General features: G+C 47.2%; 1 protein-coding gene across 1 annotated transcript in view; it reads left to right on the forward strand.

Annotated features, from left to right (window-relative positions):
* Nucleotides 1–23,288, forward strand: part of KIF17 (kinesin family member 17) — a 38,452-nt gene extending 15,164 nt beyond the window's left edge. Inside the window, exons 8-14 of the mRNA XM_063119569.1 lie at nucleotides 1,580–1,662; nucleotides 9,769–9,902; nucleotides 11,788–12,019; nucleotides 13,699–13,957; nucleotides 15,980–16,053; nucleotides 20,287–20,407; nucleotides 21,599–23,288. Coding sequence (XP_062975639.1) covers nucleotides 1,580–1,662; nucleotides 9,769–9,902; nucleotides 11,788–12,019; nucleotides 13,699–13,957; nucleotides 15,980–16,053; nucleotides 20,287–20,407; nucleotides 21,599–21,795 — 1,100 coding nt within the window. The 3' untranslated portion in view covers nucleotides 21,796–23,288. The remainder of the gene's footprint in view (nucleotides 1–1,579; nucleotides 1,663–9,768; nucleotides 9,903–11,787; nucleotides 12,020–13,698; nucleotides 13,958–15,979; nucleotides 16,054–20,286; nucleotides 20,408–21,598) is intronic.
* The last annotated feature ends 390 nt before the right edge of the window (nucleotides 23,289–23,678 follow it).

Below are 23,678 nucleotides of genomic sequence, written 5' to 3' on the forward strand. Positions count from 1 at the left end.
ACCCAAGCACATAACAGCACATATGTTAGTGTGCCATAAATGGCCCTGGTGCCTGATGACATCTCAGAAGCCATAGGATCTGCAGAATAACGTTTCCAGAAGTTAGGGGTGGGGGCATCCTTGCGGCTCCCTACGACTAGAGGGAGTGGAATAAATTGTGCCAAGCAGTAAAACTGGGCAGCGTAAATGAGAGTTATGGGAAGTCCTTTTGGGCCACGTGGGTCAAATGGGATTAGGTAGCACCATTTTGAGGTGGCTCTGATCCTCCCTGGTGGGCAGGTCCCAGAAGGTAGCGCTTGGAGACCGTTGCTCCATCTCCTGGTCTAATGGTGTTGGGTGCTGCAAGGATCCGTCCGGTTTTTAACGTTGATATGAAACATTTATATGCTGGGGGAGGTCATTTGGTGATTTGTGCTGAAAGAGTGCCAGTGATGCTATGGATGACATGGGGGTGGGGGTGCATATCTCAGTGGTTAGAGCACCCGCTTTGCACGCAAAAGGTCCTGGATTCCATCCCTGGCATCTCCAGTTGGGGCTGGAAAAACTCCTGCCTGAAACCCTGGAGAGCCGTGGCTGCCAGTCAGTGCCTGATGGACCAGTAGTGTGAATCATTATAAAGCAGCTTCCTATGTACCAGTGACATCCAGCACTAACTTTAGTTTCTATCCTTTAATTATTATTATTTATTTATTTATTTATTTATTTATATAGCACCATCAATGTACATGGTGCTGGCAAAGCAGTGGATGTCCTGAATCAGTGGGTCAGATGAGGGTGAACAACCTAAACTTAGTTCGGACAAGACAGAAGTACAGCTAGTCTGCAGCTAAAGCTTCCAAACCGTCTCCAAAGGCAGCCCCACGTAGAGCTCATTACAACAGCCATCTGGAAATAAGACGGGCATGAATGACTGCGGCAAGGACCGCTTTCCCCAGGCAGGGGCAGAGCCAGCAAATCTGCTAGAGTGGGAAAAAGGCACTCCTGATCAACGACTCCACCTAGATCGCCAGAGCTAGTGCCAAAGAGTCCAGGGGGCCGTCTACATGCGGGGAAAGCCCCGTGGTGGCTGTGGATCTGCACCCTGTCAGTTAGACTTCGGAGGGGCAGGATCGCAGGCACCGTGGGGCTTCCCCACGATGGTGCATTTTGAAAAAGCCGGGGATTTCCCCCAACTTTTTCAAAGGGAGCAATGTCAGCACGGTGCTTCCACCATGGTCGCCTTTCACCAGGAAGAGGGCAGGGGTGGCTCCTGGACCCGGATGGCTGTCCAGAAACCCTGATCTCCCTCCTTGGTGTCGGGATTACCCGACACCGACCTGGGAGAAGGAAAGCCCAGGGTTAGAGAGGGAGGCGGCGCCAACCCGGCGCCATGAAGACAGCTTCCAGGGGAACACCCAGACTGCACTTCTTCACACCCCATCACATGCTGGTCACATATATATGCTGATCACATACCTCCATTCAGCAACACCTCTCTCAAACCACTTTCGGCTCTATTAAAAATGATTATCTGTCCAAGCCCAACAGAGTTTCTGGCCAAAGCTCCTTGTTTTATCTCCACATCCTTTATTTTCTCTAGAAACCACCCAGCCAGTTGAAGCTGTTGCAGATCAACCCTCCTTGGTTCCCGGCCCTGCTGCAGAAACCGAAACGCTAGCCAAGGTATCCTGGAGATTAAATTTCCTTTAACACAGTGGTTCCCAAAGTGGGCAGCACTGCCCCCTTGGGGGTGGGTGGGATTGCATAGGGGGGCGTTAAGAGGCAAGGGGGAGGCAGGGGGGTGCTAAGAGGCAAAGGGGCGGCAGGCAGGGGGCCCTCGAGGTGGTCTTTTCCAAGAAGCGCCTCTGCAGAAAGTCTTAAAACCCAGGGACATTTTTATGGGAGAAGGTAGTTTGGTCCCAAGCCATATAGGGGAAGGATCCACACATGTATTAATACCGTTTAAGAAGAGACCTTTTAGCTGTGAATTGAAATGTTTCAAAAGCACCAAAACACTAATGAAGAGACATACCCTGCTTGGTGTGCCCTGCCACGCCAGCTGCAAAACAGAGGCGTTCGCTCTCTTTTCCCTTCCTCCCTCAGCAAGCCTGCGGTGGGTGCTTTGGATTTTGAATAAATATTCAATTAATTGTTACTGTTTTGAATGTTATTGTTATTATCTTCCTTAGTGGGTTGTTGAAAATTGCTGTTCTGAATAATGATTTTTATAGTGTAAGGTTGGGGGCACTGGGCATGAGTTTGTGGAACCAAGGGGGCGGTGACCTGAAGAAGTTTGGGAACCACTGCTTTAACAGATGAAATAAACTTAGTGTTGGCTCTGCATAAACGGCACGGGAGGGATGCCCGGGTTGTTCTTCATCATTATTTTTCAGGGATCTATCAATAGGTAGAACTAAGTGAGACACACAGGAAGTTAGATGGAAGAGGAAGTCAGGGACACAGACTTTGATTAAAGGAATACTCGCCCAATCAGGAGGTGACACAGCAGTCAGTGACTCAGCACTCTCGGGAGTCAGTCAGGGCTGGAGAGAAGTTAGTTAGTAGAAGCTATGTTTGTTTGAGGGAATAAAAGTTTTATTTTTATATAATACTGCATTCCTCATTTGCAACAAACCTATCGTTGAAACATGGTGTCAGAAGTCTAACAGGACCCATTTACAACAACAACAAAAAACAGCTTGAGATTTTGGATTATGGAGCGAGGTTTGAAAGCCCCCCCATCACTGGATTTCACTGGGCCTAATCTGGCTCAAGCTTGGCAGAACTGGAAAGAGGAGTTTGAATTGTACCTGGATCTTGCCTTCACAAAAGAGGAAGAAAAGCAAAAGGTAAAGTTATTATATTATCTGATTGGAGAAAAGGGGCGAGAGATATGCAAAACTCTTGGGTTTAGTACAACTTCTACTCTGCAACAGCTAGTAAAAGGGCTGGATGATTACTGCATACCTAGACAAAATGAAACAATGGAACGATATCAATTCTTTATGAGGCAGCAGGGGTCTGAAGAGAGACTGGATGCTTATGTTACTGCACTAAGGACTTTGGCAACAACCTGTAATTTTGGGGCTATCACAGACTCCCTCATCAGAGACAGAATTGTCTGTGGGACCACAGACCAACATCTCCGTGAGAGGCTGTTGCGGGAGCCAGATTTAACACTGACTCGTTGTTTGGAGATTGCTAGGGCAGCTGAAGCTACTAAAGAGAGGCTTAGGACATTAGAAGGCACCCATGAGGTGCAGGTGCATGCAGTCCAACACCAGTCAAGTCAGTATAATGAGCAGGGCCGGCAGCCTCAGAGACGACTGCCTAAAATACAGTGTATGTTCTGTGGGAAACTACACAAAAAGAGAAAAGAAAGGTGCCCAGCATATGGACAGAAGAGTAAAGGTTGTGGCAAACCCAACCATTTCCAAAGTCAGTGCAAGAGTGAGAAGAAACCTAATAGGCTGGCTGTGAGAACAATACAGAATGAAAGCGATGAGTCTGAAAACTGTGGGGATATTTTAAGCCTCACTTTGGGTCCAGTGAATCATGATGTCCACATAGTGGACAGGGAAGAAGGTAACCTACCCCACCGCATTGTTTGCCACTATGTTGTTGAACAAACACCCAGTTCGTTTCCAACTGGATTGTGGAGCCACCTGCAATGTGCTGCCATTAGCTCTAATAGACAAGAAAACAGATCTGGAACCATGTGGCCAATTGCTCATTATGTACAATAGCAGTACCCTGAAACCTGTGGGGAAGTGCAGGCTAAAGATTCGCAATCCAAAGAATAATAGACTCTATCGCTTAGAGTTCATCATCGTGGAAGGGAATGCCCACAGACCACTGCTAGGAAGCAAAGCAGTCCAAGCTATGCAATTGATTCACGTGCAACATAAGAACATCCTGAATGCTGTACAAGCCAGTGAGCAGAACCAGTCCAGGATTTGGACTATGGAGACAATACTGAAAGACTTTGGGGATGTTTTTGAAGGGGAAGGACATTTGGCAGGGAAATTGAAACTTGGGGTAGATCCTTCAGTAGAACCAGTAAAGATCCCTAAAAGGAGAGTTCCTATGGCACTGGCAGAACCACTGAAGAAGGAACTAGCAAGCCTTCAAAGCAAAGGCATAATTGCTCCAGTAGAGACGAGCACAGAATGGATCAGCAGCTTGGTCATTGTACGGAAACCCTCTGGAAAACTCCGTATTTGTATTGACCCTAAACCTTTAAATAAGGCATTAAAACGCAGTCATTATCCCCTGCCAACCATTGACGATGTTCTATGTGACCTGTCATGAGCCAAGGTTTTTTCAGTGTTTGATGTGAAAAATGGATTTTGGCACATAGAACTGGATAAGGAATCTAGCTACCTGACCACATTTGCAACCCCTTTTGGCAGATACCGCTGGTTGCGAATGCCAATGGGCATCAGCCCTGCCCCAGAAGTGTTTCAACGCAGGTTGAATCAAGAGCTAGAGAACATCCCAGGCCTGAAGATAATCACAGATGATATCCTAATTGTGGGAGAAGGAGATACGATAATAGAAGCAACAAGGGATCATGACAAAAAGTTGTGGCATTTTCTGGAGAGGTGCAGAGAGAAGAACATCAAATTGAATCAGGATAAGGCCAGATTAAGACTGAAAGAAGTACCTTACATTGGCCACCTGCTGACTGCAGATGGGTTGAAGGTGGACCCTGGAAAAGTTAAGGCAATCCGAGAGATGCCACGACCCGAGGATGTGAAAGGTGTGCAACGATTCTTAGGCATGGTAAACTACCTGGCGAAGTTTTGTAAAGGGTTAGCAGCTGACTGTGAGCCACTCAGACAGTTGACACACAAAGAAGCAGAATGGGAATGGTCAGAGAGTCATCAGCAAGCATTTCATAAAATTAAGGATACTATATCCAAGACCCCTGTACTGAAGTACTACAGCCCAAGAGAACAGCTAGTCCTACAATGTGATGCCTCACAAAAGGGGCTTGGAGCGGCCCTTTTACAAAAACAACAACCAATTGCTTTTGCCAGTAGAGCACTGTCATAAACAGAGAGAGGTTATGCACAAATTGAAAAAGAACTGTTAGCTGTCCTTTTTGGGATGGAACGCTTCCACCAGCTCACTTTTGGACAGACAGTACATGTCCAATCTGACCACAAGCCACTGGAAACCATTGTGCGGAAACCATTATTGAGTGCCCCAAAGAGGCTTCAAAGGATGTTGATGAGATTGCAAAAGTATGATGTACAGATCCAATATCATCCAGGCAAGCACCTGGTAATGGCAGACACATTAAGCAGAGCATATCTATCAGAGCCCAGTGAAGATGGTTCAATTGAAAAGGACATAGAGTCAATAAATATGCTGCAATATCTACCCATTTCACGGCCACACCTACAAGCAATACAGGAAGGCACAGAGCAGGATACCAACTTACAGATAGTTAAACGCATTGTCCTGGATGGTTGGCCAGAGACCAAACATCAGCTACCAGTGGAAGCTACACCCTATTTCTCAATGAGAGAGGAGCTCAGTGTGCAAGATGGAATTCTCTTTAGGGCAAACAGAGCTATCATCCCAGAGGCAATGCGCTTGGACATAATGAAAAGGATACACTCCTCACATATGGGAATTGAGAGCTGTCTGAGGAGAGCGAGAGAATGCGTATATTGGCCTGGCATGAATGATCAGCTGAAAACTTACATGGCACAATGTGAGATCTGCAATTCTCTAGGTGACAGACAGCAAAAAGAAACACTCCACCCACATGAGATTCCAAGGAGGCCTTGGGAAAAGGTAGGAGTAGACTTATTCAAGTTGCAAGACAAAGACTACCTCATAACGGTGGACTACTATTCCAATTTCTGGGAGATAGACTCCTTGCTAGATACCCGATCTCGAACAATTATCAGAAAGCTTAAAGGACACTTTGCCCATTATGGAATACCCGATGTTTTATTTTCAGACAATGGCCCTCAGTTTGTGTCTGAAGAATTTAGGGCCTTCAGAGCACAGTGGGAATTTGATCATCAGACATCGTCACCGGCCTATCCCCAGAGCAATGGGAAAGCTGAGTCAGCTGTCAAGACAGCAAAGCGTATTTTGGTCAAAGCCAAGAAAGCAGGGACAGATCCATATCTAGCTGTCTTAGACCACAGGAACACCCCATCACAAGGCTTGGATGCGAGTCCAGCTCAGAGTCTCATGGGTCGAAGAACTAAGACCTTACTTCCAATGCGAGGAAATTTGCTGCAGCCAGAAATCCATAACAGACGAGCTGACTCTATAGCAGAACAAAAATCTAGACAGGCCCATTATTATAATAAGTCGGCCAAAGATCTACCTGATCTACACAGAGGTGAGCAAGTCTGGATTCAGCCAGCAGGGCAAGAGAACAAGGAATGGCAAAAGGCAGAAGTACAAAGGCAAGTGAACACACGGTCATTTGAGGTGGTGACACCAGAGGGTCAAGTCTTCAGAAGAAACCGTAGACATCTACGGAGGAGCAGCCAACTAGTATCAAATACAGGTGTGCAGAACCACAACCAAGAACAGCAATTCCAGGAGGAGAGAGCACCCACTTCACAGTCTGGCCTCCAGGCAAGAGGTCATTCGGAATCCCCTGCCAGAGTGACTGGGGAGATAGTTGAAATGTCCTCACATCCTAGGGATACCCATGATACCGCTTATCACCCCAGAGAAACTACCCCAGAGAAACAAGTAAGAACTCGAGCAGGTCGCCTGGTACAGAAGCCACACCATCTACAAGATTATGTTTAACTTTTTGGGGGGGTAAATGGGAGTTGTAATGTATTGTTGGTTAAAATAAAAAAAGGAAAGATGTATCAATAGGTAGAACTAAGTGAGACACACAGGAAGTTAGATGGAAGAGGAAGTCAGGGACACAGACTTTGATTGAAGGAATACTCGCCCAATCAGGAGGTGACACAACAGTCAGTGACTCAGCACTCTCGGGAGTCAGTCAGGGCTGGAGAGAAGTTAGTTAGTAGAAGCTATGTTTGTTTGAGGGAATAAAAGTTTTATTTTTATATAATACTGCATTCCTCATTTGCAACAAACCTATCTTTGAAACAAGGGATGCTGTGGAGTATGGACCACTGATCCCCTGCTTACTGCTTCTCCTTTTTGCCACCAAACCCCCCTCCCCATTTGCTCTCTGGTTCAGAGTGAGTGAGTGGGTAGCAACATCAGCAACAAGGAGAAGGTGGGCACCCTGTGGTGGTGGTAGGACCACTAGGGGGCACTTGCCCAGTGGCCTCCTAATAACCTGGAGTTGGAACTGCTGGAAAGCTTATGCTACAATAAATTGGTTAGTCTTTAAAGTGCCACTGGATTATTCTCTGTGTCGTGGCAGGGGCCTATTCAGGAGTCCTTGCCCAAGGGCCCTCAGAAACCTGGAGCCAGAACTGTCAAAATCACTCAGGAAACACCCAGGAATGTAGAATAATTTTTGAGGCTAAAAGAGAAAAGTGACAGTGTCAAATGGACCTCTCTGCCCTGTCTCTGTTTCAAAGACAGGGCAGTACTACTGAAAATGCCCTGTCTCCAGTGCACTTTATTGCCAGATCTTGGCCCTCTGGTTTTGGTTGTGAACCTGAGCTTGGAAAGAAATTCCTCTGAAACCTATGGCAATTCCTTCCTGCCAAATAAGTTGTGTGTCCGTTCGTTCCATACCCCATTCTGCTTAATTAGCAAATATAAGAGTAGTCCCCTACAAAACCTAAGCACTTGCCCAGTGGCCTCCTAATAACCTGGAGTTGGAACTGCTGGAAAGCTTATGCTACAATAAATTGGTTAGTCTTTAAAATGCCACTGGATTATTCTCTTTTATTTCTGATGAAACCAAACCATGGGGAAGCATGCTGAGGTTTTTGTAGTGCCCATACGAGATATACCTGTAAGGAGCTGGTATAGGACAGCGGCTAAGAGGCGGAATTACAAATCAGGAAGTCCCTGGTTTGAATCCCTCCTCAGTTGACTGGTTTCACCTGATTTAAATCTGGCCCAAGGCAAACGACTGTCCTCCCCATTTTGAGTGTGGGAATTGCAATGTTGACCTATGTTACAGGGCTATATTAAAGATTATACCAAGATAATATATATGAAGCACATATATATGAATGCAATAGAAGTGCTTATTATTATATCCAAATTCTCTTGCCATGAAGCATAAACAGATCTATAGTTGTTGAGGTATGAGCCTTTGGAGGTACCCAGTAACGTCAATCACTGATACAATTACTACCGATAGCAGTAGCAGAAGTAGTAGTAAATATATTGGTTAGAGTTTTAGGTCCCACAGGATTCTTCGCTGTTAGAAATAATATACACTATGAAAATGATCTACATCTTCCTTATCTAAATCCGCCTTCCCCAACCTGGTATCCTCCAGATGTGTTGGGCAGGATGTGTGTGGATCATGTGCAACAAATCCCACCATTCCTGACCCATTGACCATACTGGCAGGGGCTGATGGGAGTTGCAGTCCAAAACCACTGGAGGGTACCAGATTGGGAGGACTAGAGTTAACTAGAGTACTGATGACATTTGAGGGCTGGAAACAGACCGGTTTTTTAAGGACTGTGTTTAGCCCGCAGCTGAATTCCATGCTCTCACCCCTTATTAAAGGCAAAAGTCAGCTGATTTTGAATGTACGTGCCACGTAATATGGGATGGAATTGACCTTTGTGAATGTTGTGTGAGGTTTCCTAAACTATGTACAATAGAGCAAATGATTCACCCCAATACTTTAAAATACTGATACCTCCATAAGATAACTTTGGTGGTGGTGGTCGGGTGGGGAACCATACTTGGACCTGATAGGTATTTCTCCCAGTTAAAGCAGGCTTACAACACAATTACTCACAATTACTTACAACACAATTTCCTTACTCAGAAATTAGTTGCACTGAGTTCAATGGGACTTACTCTCTGGGCAAATGGGTTTAGGACTGCAGCATTGCAGTGTAATCCTAAGAAGTAAAGTCTAGTGATGACATAAATAGGACTTACTCTCTTAAGTATGCATAGGCTTGCACCTGTTGGCGGCAATCCTATGACACTTACTAGAGAACAAGTCCCACTGAAATAAGTGAGGAATGCCTCCTGAGTTTACATGCACAGGGTTACACTGCGCTTTGTATTGACATCCAGAATGGTTTAGTTCCATTCAGTGCGCTTGCTGTAATACAGCATCACGGAACGGCGTTATCATCTATGACATTGGCTGTGAACTTCATTCGTTTGAGGTGGTGGAGGATGTGTGTGTCGTGCACAACACGTGGAGATGGAAGGAGTTCTGCATCTCTGCAAATGTTTATATTACCCAGACTTTCAGTGGGCATTGTGAGGTCACCAGCTCAGTTGTTTTGCTGGTTTGGGGCAGAAGCTCTCCAGGGTTGCCTAGCAACTTCAGGACATGACAGGGGAGCAAATGGTTTTTTTCTGCCTTTCCTCTCTCAGAACTGTGCATGGCAGCTGGTTGGCTGGGACTGAAGTGTGGTAGCAGTCAAGCCAATGGCAAAAGCAACCAGCCACTGGACGTACAAGGCTCCGGCAGGCCTTGGGCTTAGACTTAAGTCTATGCGTCCAGTGGATGGGACAGTCTTGGTTCCTTTTCTCCCAGTCCCTCCAGGGGAACTGGCAAAATACGGGGTTTTACACTTCGGAAAGTTCTCTGTGAATGGGCCTAGCATCTGTCGGCCCAGATGCCATGTCTGTTCAAAATGGCTGCCTCCGATTTCTTCTTCTACTCAGGAGTCCGACCCAGCCGAGGCTCCTGCTTCTCCCCTGGACCAGCATTTGGAGAAAGCACTCAGGCCGGGGACACCTGGAACCGATGTGGCTGAGGAGTCCCCTCTGGCTGTGAACCAGCAGCAAGTGCTTGCCAGGTCAGTGATGAATGTGACGTTTGGGGAGGGGTGTCGGGGGGAGCTATTGGGATTGTGCAGCCAAGAAACCAGTCAGAAGGAAATCTTGTTTCTGAACCTCCACAATACGTGCATCAGTGTACAAAATTTGTGCAAGCCATTCCTACTCAGCACACACCCTTTTTTAAAAATTACCTGCACACCCAGAGAATGCAAATGTTAGGCTGAAAATAAATTATACAAATCAAATTCATCTATGCAGGTGTGGTTCTTGGCTTAACCTTAAATTTGTGTGATTTGTTCTGAAGTTGTGGCTCGGTGTTTGAATTTAGTATTTATAATAAGAAAATAAGGGGGTGAAAGGGACAATGTGGGCAAATGTGGTGCAATGGAGTAGTGGTTACGGGAGGAAGAGGAAAGGCTGCCTTACAGGTCACAGAAGCCCCACCTTCTGAAGAACGGAGTCCTTCCAGACTCATTGGCTCCAGGGTTTCCAGGGCCTAAGCAGGTGCTGTCCCGTTTCTCCTCCATGCTGGGGCATCTTCCATTGCGCACCTCTCTGTGATTGTGGCGTGCTCTTCAGCACCGGAGCTGACAGAGCACGCACAGAACTTCATTCCTACTGGAGCCCTGCCGGCCTTTGGGTCATAGCTGACCTGTTTGTTTTCCCTCATTGGTTGGACTCGATCGCCTTTTAGGCCCCTTCCAACTCTACTATTCTATGATTATCTCTGCAACTATCAGGACTAAGAGCATGACATCATTATTTAAAATAAATGCCGGGATCTTCAGCAATCCAGATTCTATATCACATGTCATTCTTTGTAAATAGATGTACATAAGCTGTGAAGAGCCTTCATCATTGTGTATGGGGGAGGATTGCAGCAGTACTTGTGGGAGTGGCACAGGGTCTTCCCAGGCCCAGCTTCTAGGCAACCAGATATGGTCCAGAAGAATCCTCCTGCCCCTGGCACTTAAATGCTATCTCCCTGCTTGATACCCACTTCCGGTTTCCTTCCTAAAGAGAGAAAAGGGGATGGAATAAAGGGAGAGAGAGGAGGGGTGGAAGAAAGAGAGAGGCAGAGAGAAAAGGGATTCGTGGAAGAAAGAGAAAAGGGGGTGGAAGACAGAGAGAGAGAGGAGGGGTGAAGAAAGAGGGAGGCAGAGAGAAAAGGGATTCATGGAGAAAAGAGAAAAGGGTGGAAGAAAGAGAGAAAAGGGGGTGGAAGGAAGAGAGAGAGGTGGGAGAGAAAGAAAAGGGGGTGGGAGAGAGAGAAAGGGGGTTTAAGAAAGAGAGTGAGAGAAAAAGGGTTCGTGGAAGAGAGAGTGAGAAAAAAGGAGGTGGAACAAAGAGGGAGTGAGAGAAAAGGAGGTGGAACAAAGAGAGTGAGAGAAAAGGGTGGAACAAAGAGAGAGTGAAAGAAAGGGGGTTTGTGGAAGAAAGAGAGAGTGAGAGAAAAGGGGGTTGGTCCCACCCACTTTTGGCCCTGCCCCTGTCCACTGGTGGCTTTGGCCCTGTCTATTGCCAATATGCCCCCCCACCCTCAGATTACCCATGAGGGAACGTGGCCCTTGACCACCTCTGCACTAGAGCATTGGTTTCCAAACTGTATTAGAAGATTGTCAGAGGGTTGTCTATCACCAGATCAGTGATAGTGGGCAAGCTTCCTTAAAACTGCAAAACAGCCTGTGCATCCTCGCCAACTTTCTCCTTGTTCTGTAGTGCGTCCTCAGTTCATGAGGAGCAACAGTGAAGCCCAATGGGACTGGCCCGCACCCCAGAATCCTTTGCACAGTGTGGTGGTTCCAGACGCCTCAGCAGACAGGATTGGGGCAGAAGGGGCCCTGAGTTTAGAGAGTTTGGAAACCAGTGCCTAGAGCTAAGACACGTCTCTGGCCCTCTCAGGTTGCAGATGTTAGAACAACAGGTGGTAGGAGGAGAACAGGCCAAGAACAAAGACCTGAAGGAAAAGCATAAGCGTCGAAAGAGAATTGCAGATGAGCGGAAGAAGCAGCTGCTGGCGGCTTTGCAGAAATCGGACGAGGACAGCAGCGACTGGGTCCTGCTCAATGTCTACGACTCCATCCAGGAAGAAGTGCGGGCCAAAAGCAAATTGCTGGAGAAGATGAAAGAAAAGGTGATTGCTTTCCCCTCTGAAGCAAACCGGTCTTGCACAGTGCTGGGCTAGGGCAGCTTCCCATAACCACAGAGACCGGTGTGTGTGTGTGTGTGTGTGTGCGCGCATGTCAACATGAAGGGTTTGCCCCAGGGTGGCTTTGAGTCGGGGCACATCATCTACATGACGCAGCCGTGATTTCGATGCTATCTGGGGGCAAACCCTGCAAACTATGCTCCCAAAAAGTCTGGCACTTACCCCAACTTTTTTTGACAGCACGGCCCATGGCGTCCCCTGATTGCTCGCCATGGGTGGCCCCGCGCCTGTAAAAGTAAAAAATCCCTTTCTCCAAACCCCTTTTTTCATGCCTCTCTCAGCGCGGAGCTCCGTACCTCTCTCAAAGCAGAGAAAGAACAAATAGGCAGGGCAGGGCAATACCAACAGGTTTTGAAAATGCTGAGGATGTTTCTGTTTTAAGTGGCCAAGTGACAAACCATGCGCGTATGTACCTTTCGCAGTCGATGTGGAGTGCGTGTAGTTTGTCCTTGGGTAGTCTCTGCCCAAGTGCAAATGGTAACAAGAAGATGCAGGGGCAGAGATAGAACCTCCCGGTCAGTCCTCACAATCCCAATCATTCTTGATTCAGACATCCATCCAGTGGTAAGGCTGCCACTGGCTTCTTGTGGTCAGCGTTCCACTCAGTTCTGGGAATGCCTGGCTGTTCCACGTATGTGCGGTTTGCCAGACCACATGGTAAGGCCCAGCCCAGCACTGCCAGCTTCAGCACCTGAGCAATAATAACAGCAAGCTATAATTGCTGTGAGATATTGTAACAGAGTTTTTGTTGTTTATTCGTTCAGTCACTTCCGACTCTTCGTGACTTCGTGGACTAGCCCACGCCAGAGCTTTCTGTCGGCCGTCGCCACCCCCAGCTCCCCCAAGGTCAAGTCTGTCACCTCCAGAATATCATCCATCCATCTTGCCCTTGGCCGGCCCCTCTTCCTTTTGCCTTCCACTTTCCCTAGCATCAGCCTCTTCTCCAGGGTATCCTGTCTTCTCATTATGTGGCCAAAGTACTTCAGTTTTGCCTTTAATACCATTCCCTCAAGTGAGCAGTCTGGCTTTATTTCCTGGAGTATGGACTGGTTTGATCTTCTTGCAGTCCAAGGCACTCTCAGCATTTTCCTCCAACACCACAGTTCAAAAGCATCCATCTTCCTTCGCTCAGCCTTCCTTATGGTCCAGTTCTCGCAGCCATAGGTTACTACGGGGAATACCATTGCTTTAACTATGCGGACCTTTGTTGTCAGTGTGGTGTCTCTGCTCTTAACTATTTCATCAAGATTTGTCATTGCCCTCCTCCCAAGAAGTAGATGTCTTCTGATTAATGGGGAGAATATAACCAAGAATCCATCCATGGCTGTTTGCAACAAAAGTAACATTCTGCATGTCTACACGTGCATGTTCATCCCTTGGGAGTCAGTGGCCCCTCACCAAGGGCAAAATTCAGCCAGCGATGTTCACGCACGTGTGAGCCAGCCCCACGATGAACTCGTGAACTTGCATATTCTGGATCCCAGTATTTCCTTCAAGGAGCCCGGGTAGCATTGCTTAGGGATATAGAATTCCTATGAAATATAAAAAACGTCTCTGAGCAATTCTCTTAGCCCTTGTTTTGACGCCGGTGTTGTCCTTTCCAGCTGCGGGTCGCCGAGACCGAAATCAAGGACCTTCAGTCGGAATTTGAACTGGAGAAGATTGATTATCTGGCCACCATCCGCCGCCAGGAGCGAGAGCTCCTGCTTTATCAGCAGCTCCTGGACCAGGTGCAGCCCCTCATACGGCGGGACTGCAGTTACAGCAACTTTGACAAAATCAAGCGGGAGTCCACCTGGGATGAGGACTCAGGCTGCTGGAAAATCCCAGAGCCTCTCACTCAAAAGACCAGCCTGCCTGCAGGTAAGAAGAACTCCCTTGATTCACCATATTGTCATCTGGACAGCATTGCTCCAAATGCCTAGCATCTGCCACAAAAGAACTTTTAATTTATTTATTTATTTATTACATTTATATACCACCTAGGGTGACCCTATGAAAAGGAGGGCAGGGCTCCTGTATCTTTAACAGTTGTATTGAAAAGGGAATTTCAGCAGGGGTCATTTGTTTATATGGAGAACCTGGTGAAATCCCCTCTTCATCACAACAGTTAAAGGTGCAGGTGCTCTGCCCTCTTTTAAATCTGGTCACTCTAGTATAGCAGAGTGCTCTTGCCAAAAATCCTACCCTGAAGTTGCTATGAGCCATGGGAAGGAAGCTTCCATTGGCATCAATGAAAACATCCCTCCGGAAGGGAGCAGCAGCAGCGGCTTGGGAGGAGGGAGGGGGGCGGATTTGGGGCAGGAGAGAAAGGAGTAACGCCCTCCCTGCATGCCATAGTCCTGATGCTGCTTGGGGAGAAGGCTTGTTATATACATTATGAAAAAGAGTGGTTTATATAGCTCCTGAGGAAGACTATTCCTAGTCGAAACAGTAACACAATGGTCTGTTATGTTTGATTTGATGCTGATATGTTTGACATGATGTATGTGCATTGGAAATATTTACTAGGGTGACCATATGAAAAGGAGGACAGGGCTCCTGTATCTTTAACAGTTGTATTGAAAAGGGAATTTCAGCAGGTGTCATTTGTAGGCATGCAGCACCTGGGGAAATTCCCTCTTCATCACCACAGTTAAAGCTGCAGGTGCCCTGCCCTCTTTTAAATCTGGTCACTCTAGTATAGCTCCTGCAGCTTTAACTGTTGCGATGAAGACAGAATTTCACCAGGTTCTCCATATATACAAATGACACCTGCTGAAATTCCCTTTTCTATGCAACTGTTAAAGATACAGGAACCCTGTCCTCCTTTCCACATGGTCACCCTAATACCGCCCCATAGCTGAAGCTCTCTGGGTGGTTTACAAAAGTTAAAAACAGTGAGCATTAAAAACAAATGTACAAAAAATTTAAACCATCAAAAGCCTAAAAACAACAATATCCATTTAAAACAACTATTCTGGGGTCAGTAAAAAAAACAAAAAAAACTCAGCATATGTTGTTAACTGCCTAAATATCTATAGAATTGCACCATAAATCACGTGAGGTACTGGTTCCTCTCTATTCGGCCCTGGTTAGGCCTCATCTAGAGAATTGCATCCAGTTCTGGGCTCCACAATTCAAGAAGGACGCAGACAAGCTGGAGCATGTTCAGAGGATGGCAACCAGGATGATCAGGGGTCTGGAAACAAAGCCCTATGAGGAGAGACTGAAACTACTGGGCATGTTTAGCCTGGAGAAGAGAAGATTGAGGGGAGACATGATAGCACTCTTCAAATACTTGCAAGGTTGTCACACAGAGGAGGGCCAGGATCTCTTCTCGATCCTCCCAGAGTGCAGGACACGGAATAACGGGCTCAAGTTAAAGGAAGCCAGATTCCAGCTGGACATCAGGAAAAACTTCCTGACTGTTAGAGCAGTGCGACAATGGAATCAGTTACCTAGGGTGGTTGTGGGCTCTCCCACACTAGAGTCATTCAAGAGGCAGCTGGACAACCATCTGTCATGGATGCTTTAGGGTGGATTTCTGCCTTGAGCAGGGGGTTGGACCCGATGGCCTTGTAGGCCCCTTCCAGCTTGGTTCCTTCCCCACTCCCCGTAGACGATATCGCCAGAACTGGTTGATCCTGAATAAAGGATCTCTCCTGACCCACCCACTGAAATTTGCTTTCTCTGATGGTCTCCCACGAATTCATCAACTGCAATGGATGAATCTGCCGATTAAAGTTTTGCAGCCCTGCTTAAACGTTTTTTTAGAAAGCAAGCCGCAAATTGGCCAAACGTCGGGAAAAGCTGTGCACACTCTGGAGGCCTGGTGATTTAGGCTAGGAGGGAACAATGTGCACTTCAAGAGACTGAGATCCGCTATCGCTCTTTTTCTCATAGCGGTTTCATCGTTGTCACAGAACAAAGCGGGCAGGAAGAGTTCGTCCTCGGAGAATGGGGAGACAGTGACCATGGTAAGTTGAGGGAAGGGTATTTTGGCAGTACCTACAGAGTAGGCAGTACCTATACACGTGGTGCTGCGGCTCCTCCCCAGCTATTCCACGTGCTTCGTTGGCACGTGGGCATTTTCTTCTTCTTTTCTTCTTTGCTTTATACTTCACAATTCTTCTTCATAAGAGCTAGGAGCCTGCGCTTGTTCAAGTCAAAGATGAAATTTGGAGGATTTACTTGAACTCGGGCGATTCTCCGATTACCCTCACAGTGAGGGAAAGTGTGGATCCCTTGCCCCACTGCTGCCTCCCCTCCTCCTGCCTTGGTCTCTGGATGAAGATATTGGTAGGGAAACCGAGTCCTGGGACTGATCATGGTTGTCTCTTGTTCGTGGCAGCTGGGAAAGTACAGAATCTCTGCTGCCTCCTTCCAGCCGCCCAGGCAAAGCAGCAGCGACAGCGATAGCGAGGGATTGGCCCCATTCTGTGCATTCCCTCATTAAGAGTGTCAGAGCTTCATCACACCAGGGTTATACTGTGCAATCACTGTGAATTGCGTGCAAAGGACTCCAAAGTCTTCCATCTTATAATCTGCTTTGATTGTGAAGTACTCCCATGCATCCTGCTTTAATTGTGCTATAAAGGCAAAAGAATCCACCTATTTTGTTACTAGTTTTGGAGCGAATCATTTGTTGTTTTCCGAGCAGCCACTGGGGGCGCAGGAGCAGGATTTGATATGTTTAAAGAAAAATTAAACAAATGCTTACATCTGCGTAAGTTTTAAAGATAAAGACATCAAAATTGGCACAGTAATAGATATTAAGGAGAGCTTTAAGCATACCAAATTTGAATTGGATTGGTTAATCCGTTGATTTTTAATGATTTTTTACATTTCCCCCCTTAAACACACTTCCTGGTATGCAAAGGATCTTAGGAGCACTCCCGTCCAGGGTGTGATTTAGCTAACAACAGCAACAACAACAACAACGGTGACAGCTTAGCACTGTAGGGGATAATTTGAGGGAAACAGGTACGTGGGATGAAGCTCTCAATGTATGAATCAGTCCTAAGTCAGTGCTGAGGACTAAAACCATCCTCCCAGTCATGGTCTTGTAGACTCTAGTTCCTCCATGAATTATCATGTGTAGCTCTACCTTCCATGGGCTGATCTGTCCCTTGTGGATTCCAGTTGTACCATTACCGGCCTTTGCAGTAGCCTGGTTCCTTATCACTGAAGTGCAGGGCCGGCTCTACCATCACGCAGGGTGGGGCAACAGCCTCAAGTGGCATATTTTAGGGGGCAGTGGTGGAAGGCAGATTTGTGTATGCCACGTGGTCTGTCCTGGGCTCTCTTAACTAGCCGGCTGCTTCAGGTGCATTGGAGGAAACGATCCTGTTAACTGCCAGTTGTCTTCTGTATATGGAGTGAGGAGATGGGCACCATTTTGTCCTTCACTGCAGGCAGGAAAATGTCTTGATCTGGCCCTGTGAGGTGATAACCCTATGCCTGGACTGAGCCACTTCAAACTGTAAGTGGCAGTTCCTATAACTGAGTGTTACTCCATGCAAAAAGATAATAATCCCTGCATATAGAAAACATGACTAGCATGCTATGCCTTGTCTTCTCTCTGACATGCTAGTTTTGGATGTGAAGGGATTTATTTATGGGGGAGCGTTACATTATGTGAGCGGCCATCTACAGTCTGATGTGATTCAGCCTAGACGTGGGTTCATCACCCCGGTGAGATTGTCCAGTGGCAACTAACAATATGGTAATATTTTCACTGCAGTAAAAGGGACGTACGTTCTGGCACTTCATTTCTGACCAGAGTGCATCCTAAGAGCTTCATCAGACGAGCGTTTTATCGCTCACTCGCTAGCGAGCAAACGATAAAACGCTCGTCTGATGAAGCTCTTAGGATGCACTCTGGTCAGAAATGAAGAGCCAGAACGTATGTTAGATGACGACGTCCGCCTCCCGCGCGCCTCCCTCTCCTCACGCTCATTTTCCCCGTAGCAAAATACCGTCTTTCTTCGATTCTAAAACGCCATCGATTGTAAGACGCACACTAATTTCAGTACCACCAACAGAAAAAAAAGCTTTGATTCTAAGAAATAATAAACGCACCCGCGATTCTAAGACGCACCCCGTTTTTAGAGATGTTTATATAGGAGGAAAAGTGCATCTTAGAATTGAAGAAACAGGGTAGACCCCTTTTAATCCGACTTATTTTTTTTAAAAAATGGAATGTGCCACGATCTTCCGCTACATGCAGGAAAAGCAGTGCGATAAAAATAGTTTCTGAATGGGCTACGGGGTCTTTGTTTACTTTGTCTTTCCCCTCCTGGAAGAATGAGGATGTGCGGAGAAACGACAGTAAGGAAACACAATTTTCCCCCTGTGTGATGATGCCCTAAGTATGTATATATGTGTCTGCGCGCATGTGTGTGTGTATTCCACAATCTTATTACCTCCCAAAAGTTAAATTGGAAGTTAAACTCTTTTACATAGATTTTCAATGAAATAAATTTAGGCAAGTACTTAACCCTCTCACTGGGGGTTAGCCTGGATCCTTATTATTTATTTATTTATTTATTTATTTATTTATATAGCACCATCAATGTACATGGTGCTGTACAGAGTAAAACAATAAATAGCAAGACCCTGCCGCATAGGCTTACATTCTAATAAAATCATAAAAACAATAAGGAGGGGAAGAGAATGCACCAAACAGGCAGTATAAAAGTCAGAGCAAAATCAAGTTTTAAAAGCTTTAGGAAAAAGAAAAGTTTTTAGCTGAGCTTTAAAAGCTGCGATTGAACTTGTAGTTCTCAAATGTTCTGGAAGAGCGTTCCAGGCGTAAGGGGCAGCCGAAGAAAATGGACGAAGCCGAGCAAGGGAAGGAGAGACCCTTGGGCAGGTGAGAGACATGGCATTAGAGGAGCGAAGAGCACAAGCGGGGTAATAGTGTGAGATGAGAGAGGAAAGATAGGAAGGAGCTAGACAGTGAAAGCTTTGTAGGTCAACAGGAGAAGTTTATATTGGATTCTGAAGTGAATCGGAAGCCAATGAAGAGATTTCAGAAGTGGAGTAACATGGTCAGAGCGGCGAGCCAAGAAGATGATCTTAGCAGCAGAGTGGTGAACAGAAACCAACGGACTGATGTGAGAAGAAGGAAGGCCAGTGAGAAGAAGGTTGCAGTAGTCCAACCGAGAAATAACCAATGCATGAACAAGAGTCCTTCCCTTAGATTATTCCAACCCACACCCATGATTCGTATCCCTTTGATTTTGGGGCAGCCGTATGGAAGCTAGACAGAGAATTAGTATAGTCCAGCAGTTGACATAGTAACCTGAGAAGCTGGGACTGAAATCTCAAGTTTAACTACTGTCTTAACCTCAGTTCCTTCATCTGTAAAATTAGAAACACAGAGCATTTTTACACAAGAAATGTATTGCAGACTCATGATTGACCACTCAAGGAAGTTTGTGGGTCCTTTAGATGAGGTTGTCAACCTCCAGGACATCTCCTGCACTTTCCCCCCTTTATCCTGATTTCAGAAAATGCACTGGGTGCCTATACACCACCACTATGGAAAGGGATCAGCTCAAAAGCCCACTGCATCTCTGCTGTGAGGCAAAATAGTTAAAGCTAGACAGGGCAGGGGGGAATACTGGCTATCCGGCCAGAAAAGCCCACCCCCGCCCCCTGCCCTGTATTCCCATGCTTACCCATCATCAACAACAAAAGAGTCAACCCCATCTTCCGTAGCCAATTGGAGCTTTTTCGCAACGCCCACTGGATAACCTGGAGCAAAGATAAAAGTTGCTGTAAATTGGCACTTTGAAAACACACAGAAATCCCAATGTGGCTGTGAGTTGGTGGCTGCATCATTTAAACAGTGCAGCACCACTATGGGGTTAATAGAGTGTATAGACACCCCCACAGCGATAATCCGCTATTTTTTAAAAAATGTGCAAAATCTGTCTTGTATAAAGTTGGCGTTGCGCTATAATTACGCCACTAGATGGCAATGTTTTATCAAAGTGAATGAAGCACGTAGAATGAGGAAGTATTCCATTCACACCATGTGACCACTCATGAAATAGCACTGATTGTAATCCCAGAAAGAAAATGGAAACAGAAAGCCCCTGAAAGGCAGCAATTTTTTTAAAAAAAAAATATGTAGAGAAGCTCATAGTGTCCTATCTGGACTAAATGATGACAAATTGGTGACCTCTCGGATCTGTCCCCAGCAGGAAGAAGACCGCTATAAGTTGATGCTGAGCAAGAGTGACAGTGAGAATATTGCCAGTAACTATTTTCGCTCAAAACGAGCAAGCCAGATTCTCAATGCTGATCCCATGAAGAGTCTAGGTAAATTCCTTCATACGTTCTTTGCTTCTTCTCCTTAATAATACCTACCATCTGTATAGCACCTTGAATGTTTTCAAAGAGTTTCTCAAATGACCTCATAGGATCCCTTCTAACAGCCCAGGAAGGTGGGGACACTATTATTATCATCATCCCTGTTTTGCAAAAGGGGATCTGAGCCTGAGAGAAGAGTAGATTACCTAAGGCCACCAGTGAGTTCATGGCAACAAGATTTAAACTTCTTGATTCATAGCTTGATCTCTTAGCAGGGACGGCCCTACCATTAGGCAGAGTGAGGTGGCCATCTCAGGCAGATGTTTTGGGGTTTCATGAAAAGGCAACAAATTTTTAATTACTTAATTATTATTGTTGAATTTTTGCAGCCAGGGAGGTGGAGAGGTGCTTATGTGGCATTTCTGCCTCAGGCACCAGAATAACGTGACCAGCTTTGGGTATGATATACCTTGACTTGGTTTGCTGCTCTGCTTCAGGCAACCATGCGCTTGTCTATAGGTCCTGTTTACCCTTGGTGGCTGCGCAGTGGCGCCGTGTCAGTTATACGATGCAGCTGCCAACTCGCAGCCATGACCGGCATTTCTCCGAAGCTGCATATTAAAAAAAAGCAGTGGATTTACTGCAGCTTTTCCATTTGTTGTGAGGTCACCACCGTCCTCCTTCTGCGTGTCGGTTGTGACCTTGCTTCGGGTTCACGCCGGGGGGGGTGGATCATGGCCACTGATTGGTTCCCAGAACCATATGGGGAGGCCAGGCAGGGGGCGGACTTGCCAAGTCGAATGGCCGCCAGAAAGCCCGCGCTCCCTCCAGCTGTGGGGATTCCCCACTCCGCAGCTGCAACACTGCAGGGGTTTTCCAGGAAAGAGTGGCAAAGTGGCACCGTGAAGAACACACCCACTCCTATATGTCTTGGGCCGGCCCTGCCACGATCATGCACAAGCTCTCTGCATCAGATCCGGGTGTCACTATACTCACTCCATCCCGTTATCTGTCATCATCCACACTTATCACATATCAACGTGGACAAGGCAGAGGATCAAATCTGAAAAACGTTTCTGCAGTGGTTTCAAGATGGGCTCTTCCTAGCAGGGAGGGGATGTAAACTGGGCAGGAAGGGTTTGTTTTGTTGCTGTTAGACCAACCATCCCGACATTTTCTTCTTGTTTCTTTCCTCGGCAGCTTCCCATAACTCCCCCCCGTTGCTGAACAACAACCCCTCCATCCTGACTTCCAGCCTGGCGCCCATTCCCCCTGCCCAAACGGTGGAGATGCCCCAGCCGCGCCCCTTCCGCCTTGAATCCCTGGACTTCTCGTCTCCGTCAGCCAAGACGAAACGCAAGAAAAGCCGGAACAACCTGAGCGGGGACGCCCTCTGACTGTTGGGGTCTGCTTCCTGTTCCCTCTGGCCAACATCTGGCCCTCCTCCACTGGCCCCGTGTTGGTAGCTGTACAAAGGGCTCCGTGGCTTTTCTTTCCCTTTGGGGGAGATTGAAAGCAATTAAATGCCGCTTCCCAGAGACCAGTAGTCTGACCAGCCCTCCGTGTTCAGGTTGGGGCTGTTACCTCTCCCAGTTACCCTCTCCGCTGCCATTTTGTAGGAACACTGCCGTTCAGCCTGCCCTTTCCCTCCCTGACATTGACGGGAAATCAAACCCGGAAGAGATGGATTAAGTATTCTTGGCGGTGGCCCTGAAGCTCACCCCCCCACGCCTCACCCCACGCCTGGCCTGTCTCCCTAATTTGTTACAGGACAGGAAACTTTGCCAGAAAGCCCTGCACCCTACTCGATGGCCTCTAGCATCCGTGTCCCCCCTGCTCAGCTCACTTTAGATCGTGACTCTGGCTCCCGTTTGGGGAGTTCAGGGGATGCTTAAGAAGACAGGCAGAAGGAGAGAGAAGGGGAGAGCCTCTCCCGGAGCGTAACCTGCTAGGCTCACGAGTGAATTGGTGCCCAGAGGAGGATCTTCTCAAGAAGGGAGGGCTGGACTTTGAGTGGTTGGGAAGAATAAGGCATAGGGGAGAGCCTGCCAGGAGTTGTGAAGGCCGACGTGGCACAGGCCACTTCGGTTCATGTGGTGTGTGAAGAGCCATCCTAGGAGGTGGTCACACACACACACGCCCAAAGCAGTGTTAAAGGGACAGTTGAGAGTGCAGAGCAAGGCTGGAGAGCTCCGCGGATCCAGTGTGGGTTGGTAAAGCTGGGGCTTAGAGAACCAATGGCCCTCCCAGGGACTGGGCTTGAGCAGCGTCCTCTCACTGCTGCCTCCAGCGGAGATTCTCTCTTGCTCTCCACTCAGCATCCGAGCCTCATTCGTCTACATATGGGGTGTTCCTTGTGGGGAGGCGGCGACGTCCAGCTCTTGCAGGGCGGGAGGGAATGGACGGAGGCCCTGCGCTGAGACTCTACAAAGTAACCCTTTCCCAAATCATCTCTCTTCTGCTCAGAACACTCAGTGTGGTTTGGCACAACCCATTCTTTTTCTAACCACCCACCCTGGTGCTTAGACACCTTTTACACCAAGCCTTGATGTAGCCTTCCACAGCCCTCCAGCGTGCGAAGATCCATTCCCTGTCACCACTTATCGCTTGAGAAGGCCATCTCAATTCACGGTGCTTGCGCCTTCTCCCTTTCCGTAGCCAGAAAATAAGCTCACATGGCAGCAGTACTGCCACATAGCCACCACATTTTTCTCCACGTTCTACCCAGGGAAAGCGTGATACACGCTCAGGGGTCCGTTTCAAGATGCAGGGCCGGCAACAGGACATGGGGCCCTGGCTTGCGCAAGTAACTCACCGCGTCCTCTGGATGAGAGCAGCTGAACAAAAAGAGGGTGGGAACAACTGCTGCCGTGCTGTGTTTGTGTGGAGTTCGGACATTACATTTAGACACTGCTCTGTCCGTGTGTTAATTGATTTGATTCTTGTCACCTTTCGCGTGAGCACAATAAACTGCCTGTTAATGACAACGTCATTTTGATTGCTTTACAGACCACGTTCTCCTGCTACGATCTGTCATCCCTCAAAGGGGTGCGTGCCAACAAGGCATGAAACGAGGAGCAGGCTGGGGAGGAGAGAGACCTCGCCCACAGTAGACGTTCCCAAACGTTGCCCCAAATATTTGGTGGTTGTAAGTGGCTCCTTCCTTCCTTCCACCCATCCCTAAAGTCTGATATGAGGGCACTGCACGCACGCTTCTCTCATGCCACTGAGGAATAGTCCCATTATTATTATTATTATTTATTTATATAGCACCATCAAT

Source organism: Elgaria multicarinata, chromosome 3 (genome assembly GCF_023053635.1).
Source record: "Elgaria multicarinata webbii isolate HBS135686 ecotype San Diego chromosome 3, rElgMul1.1.pri, whole genome shotgun sequence".
In the NCBI taxonomy this organism is placed as follows: domain Eukaryota; kingdom Metazoa; phylum Chordata; class Lepidosauria; order Squamata; family Anguidae; genus Elgaria; species Elgaria multicarinata.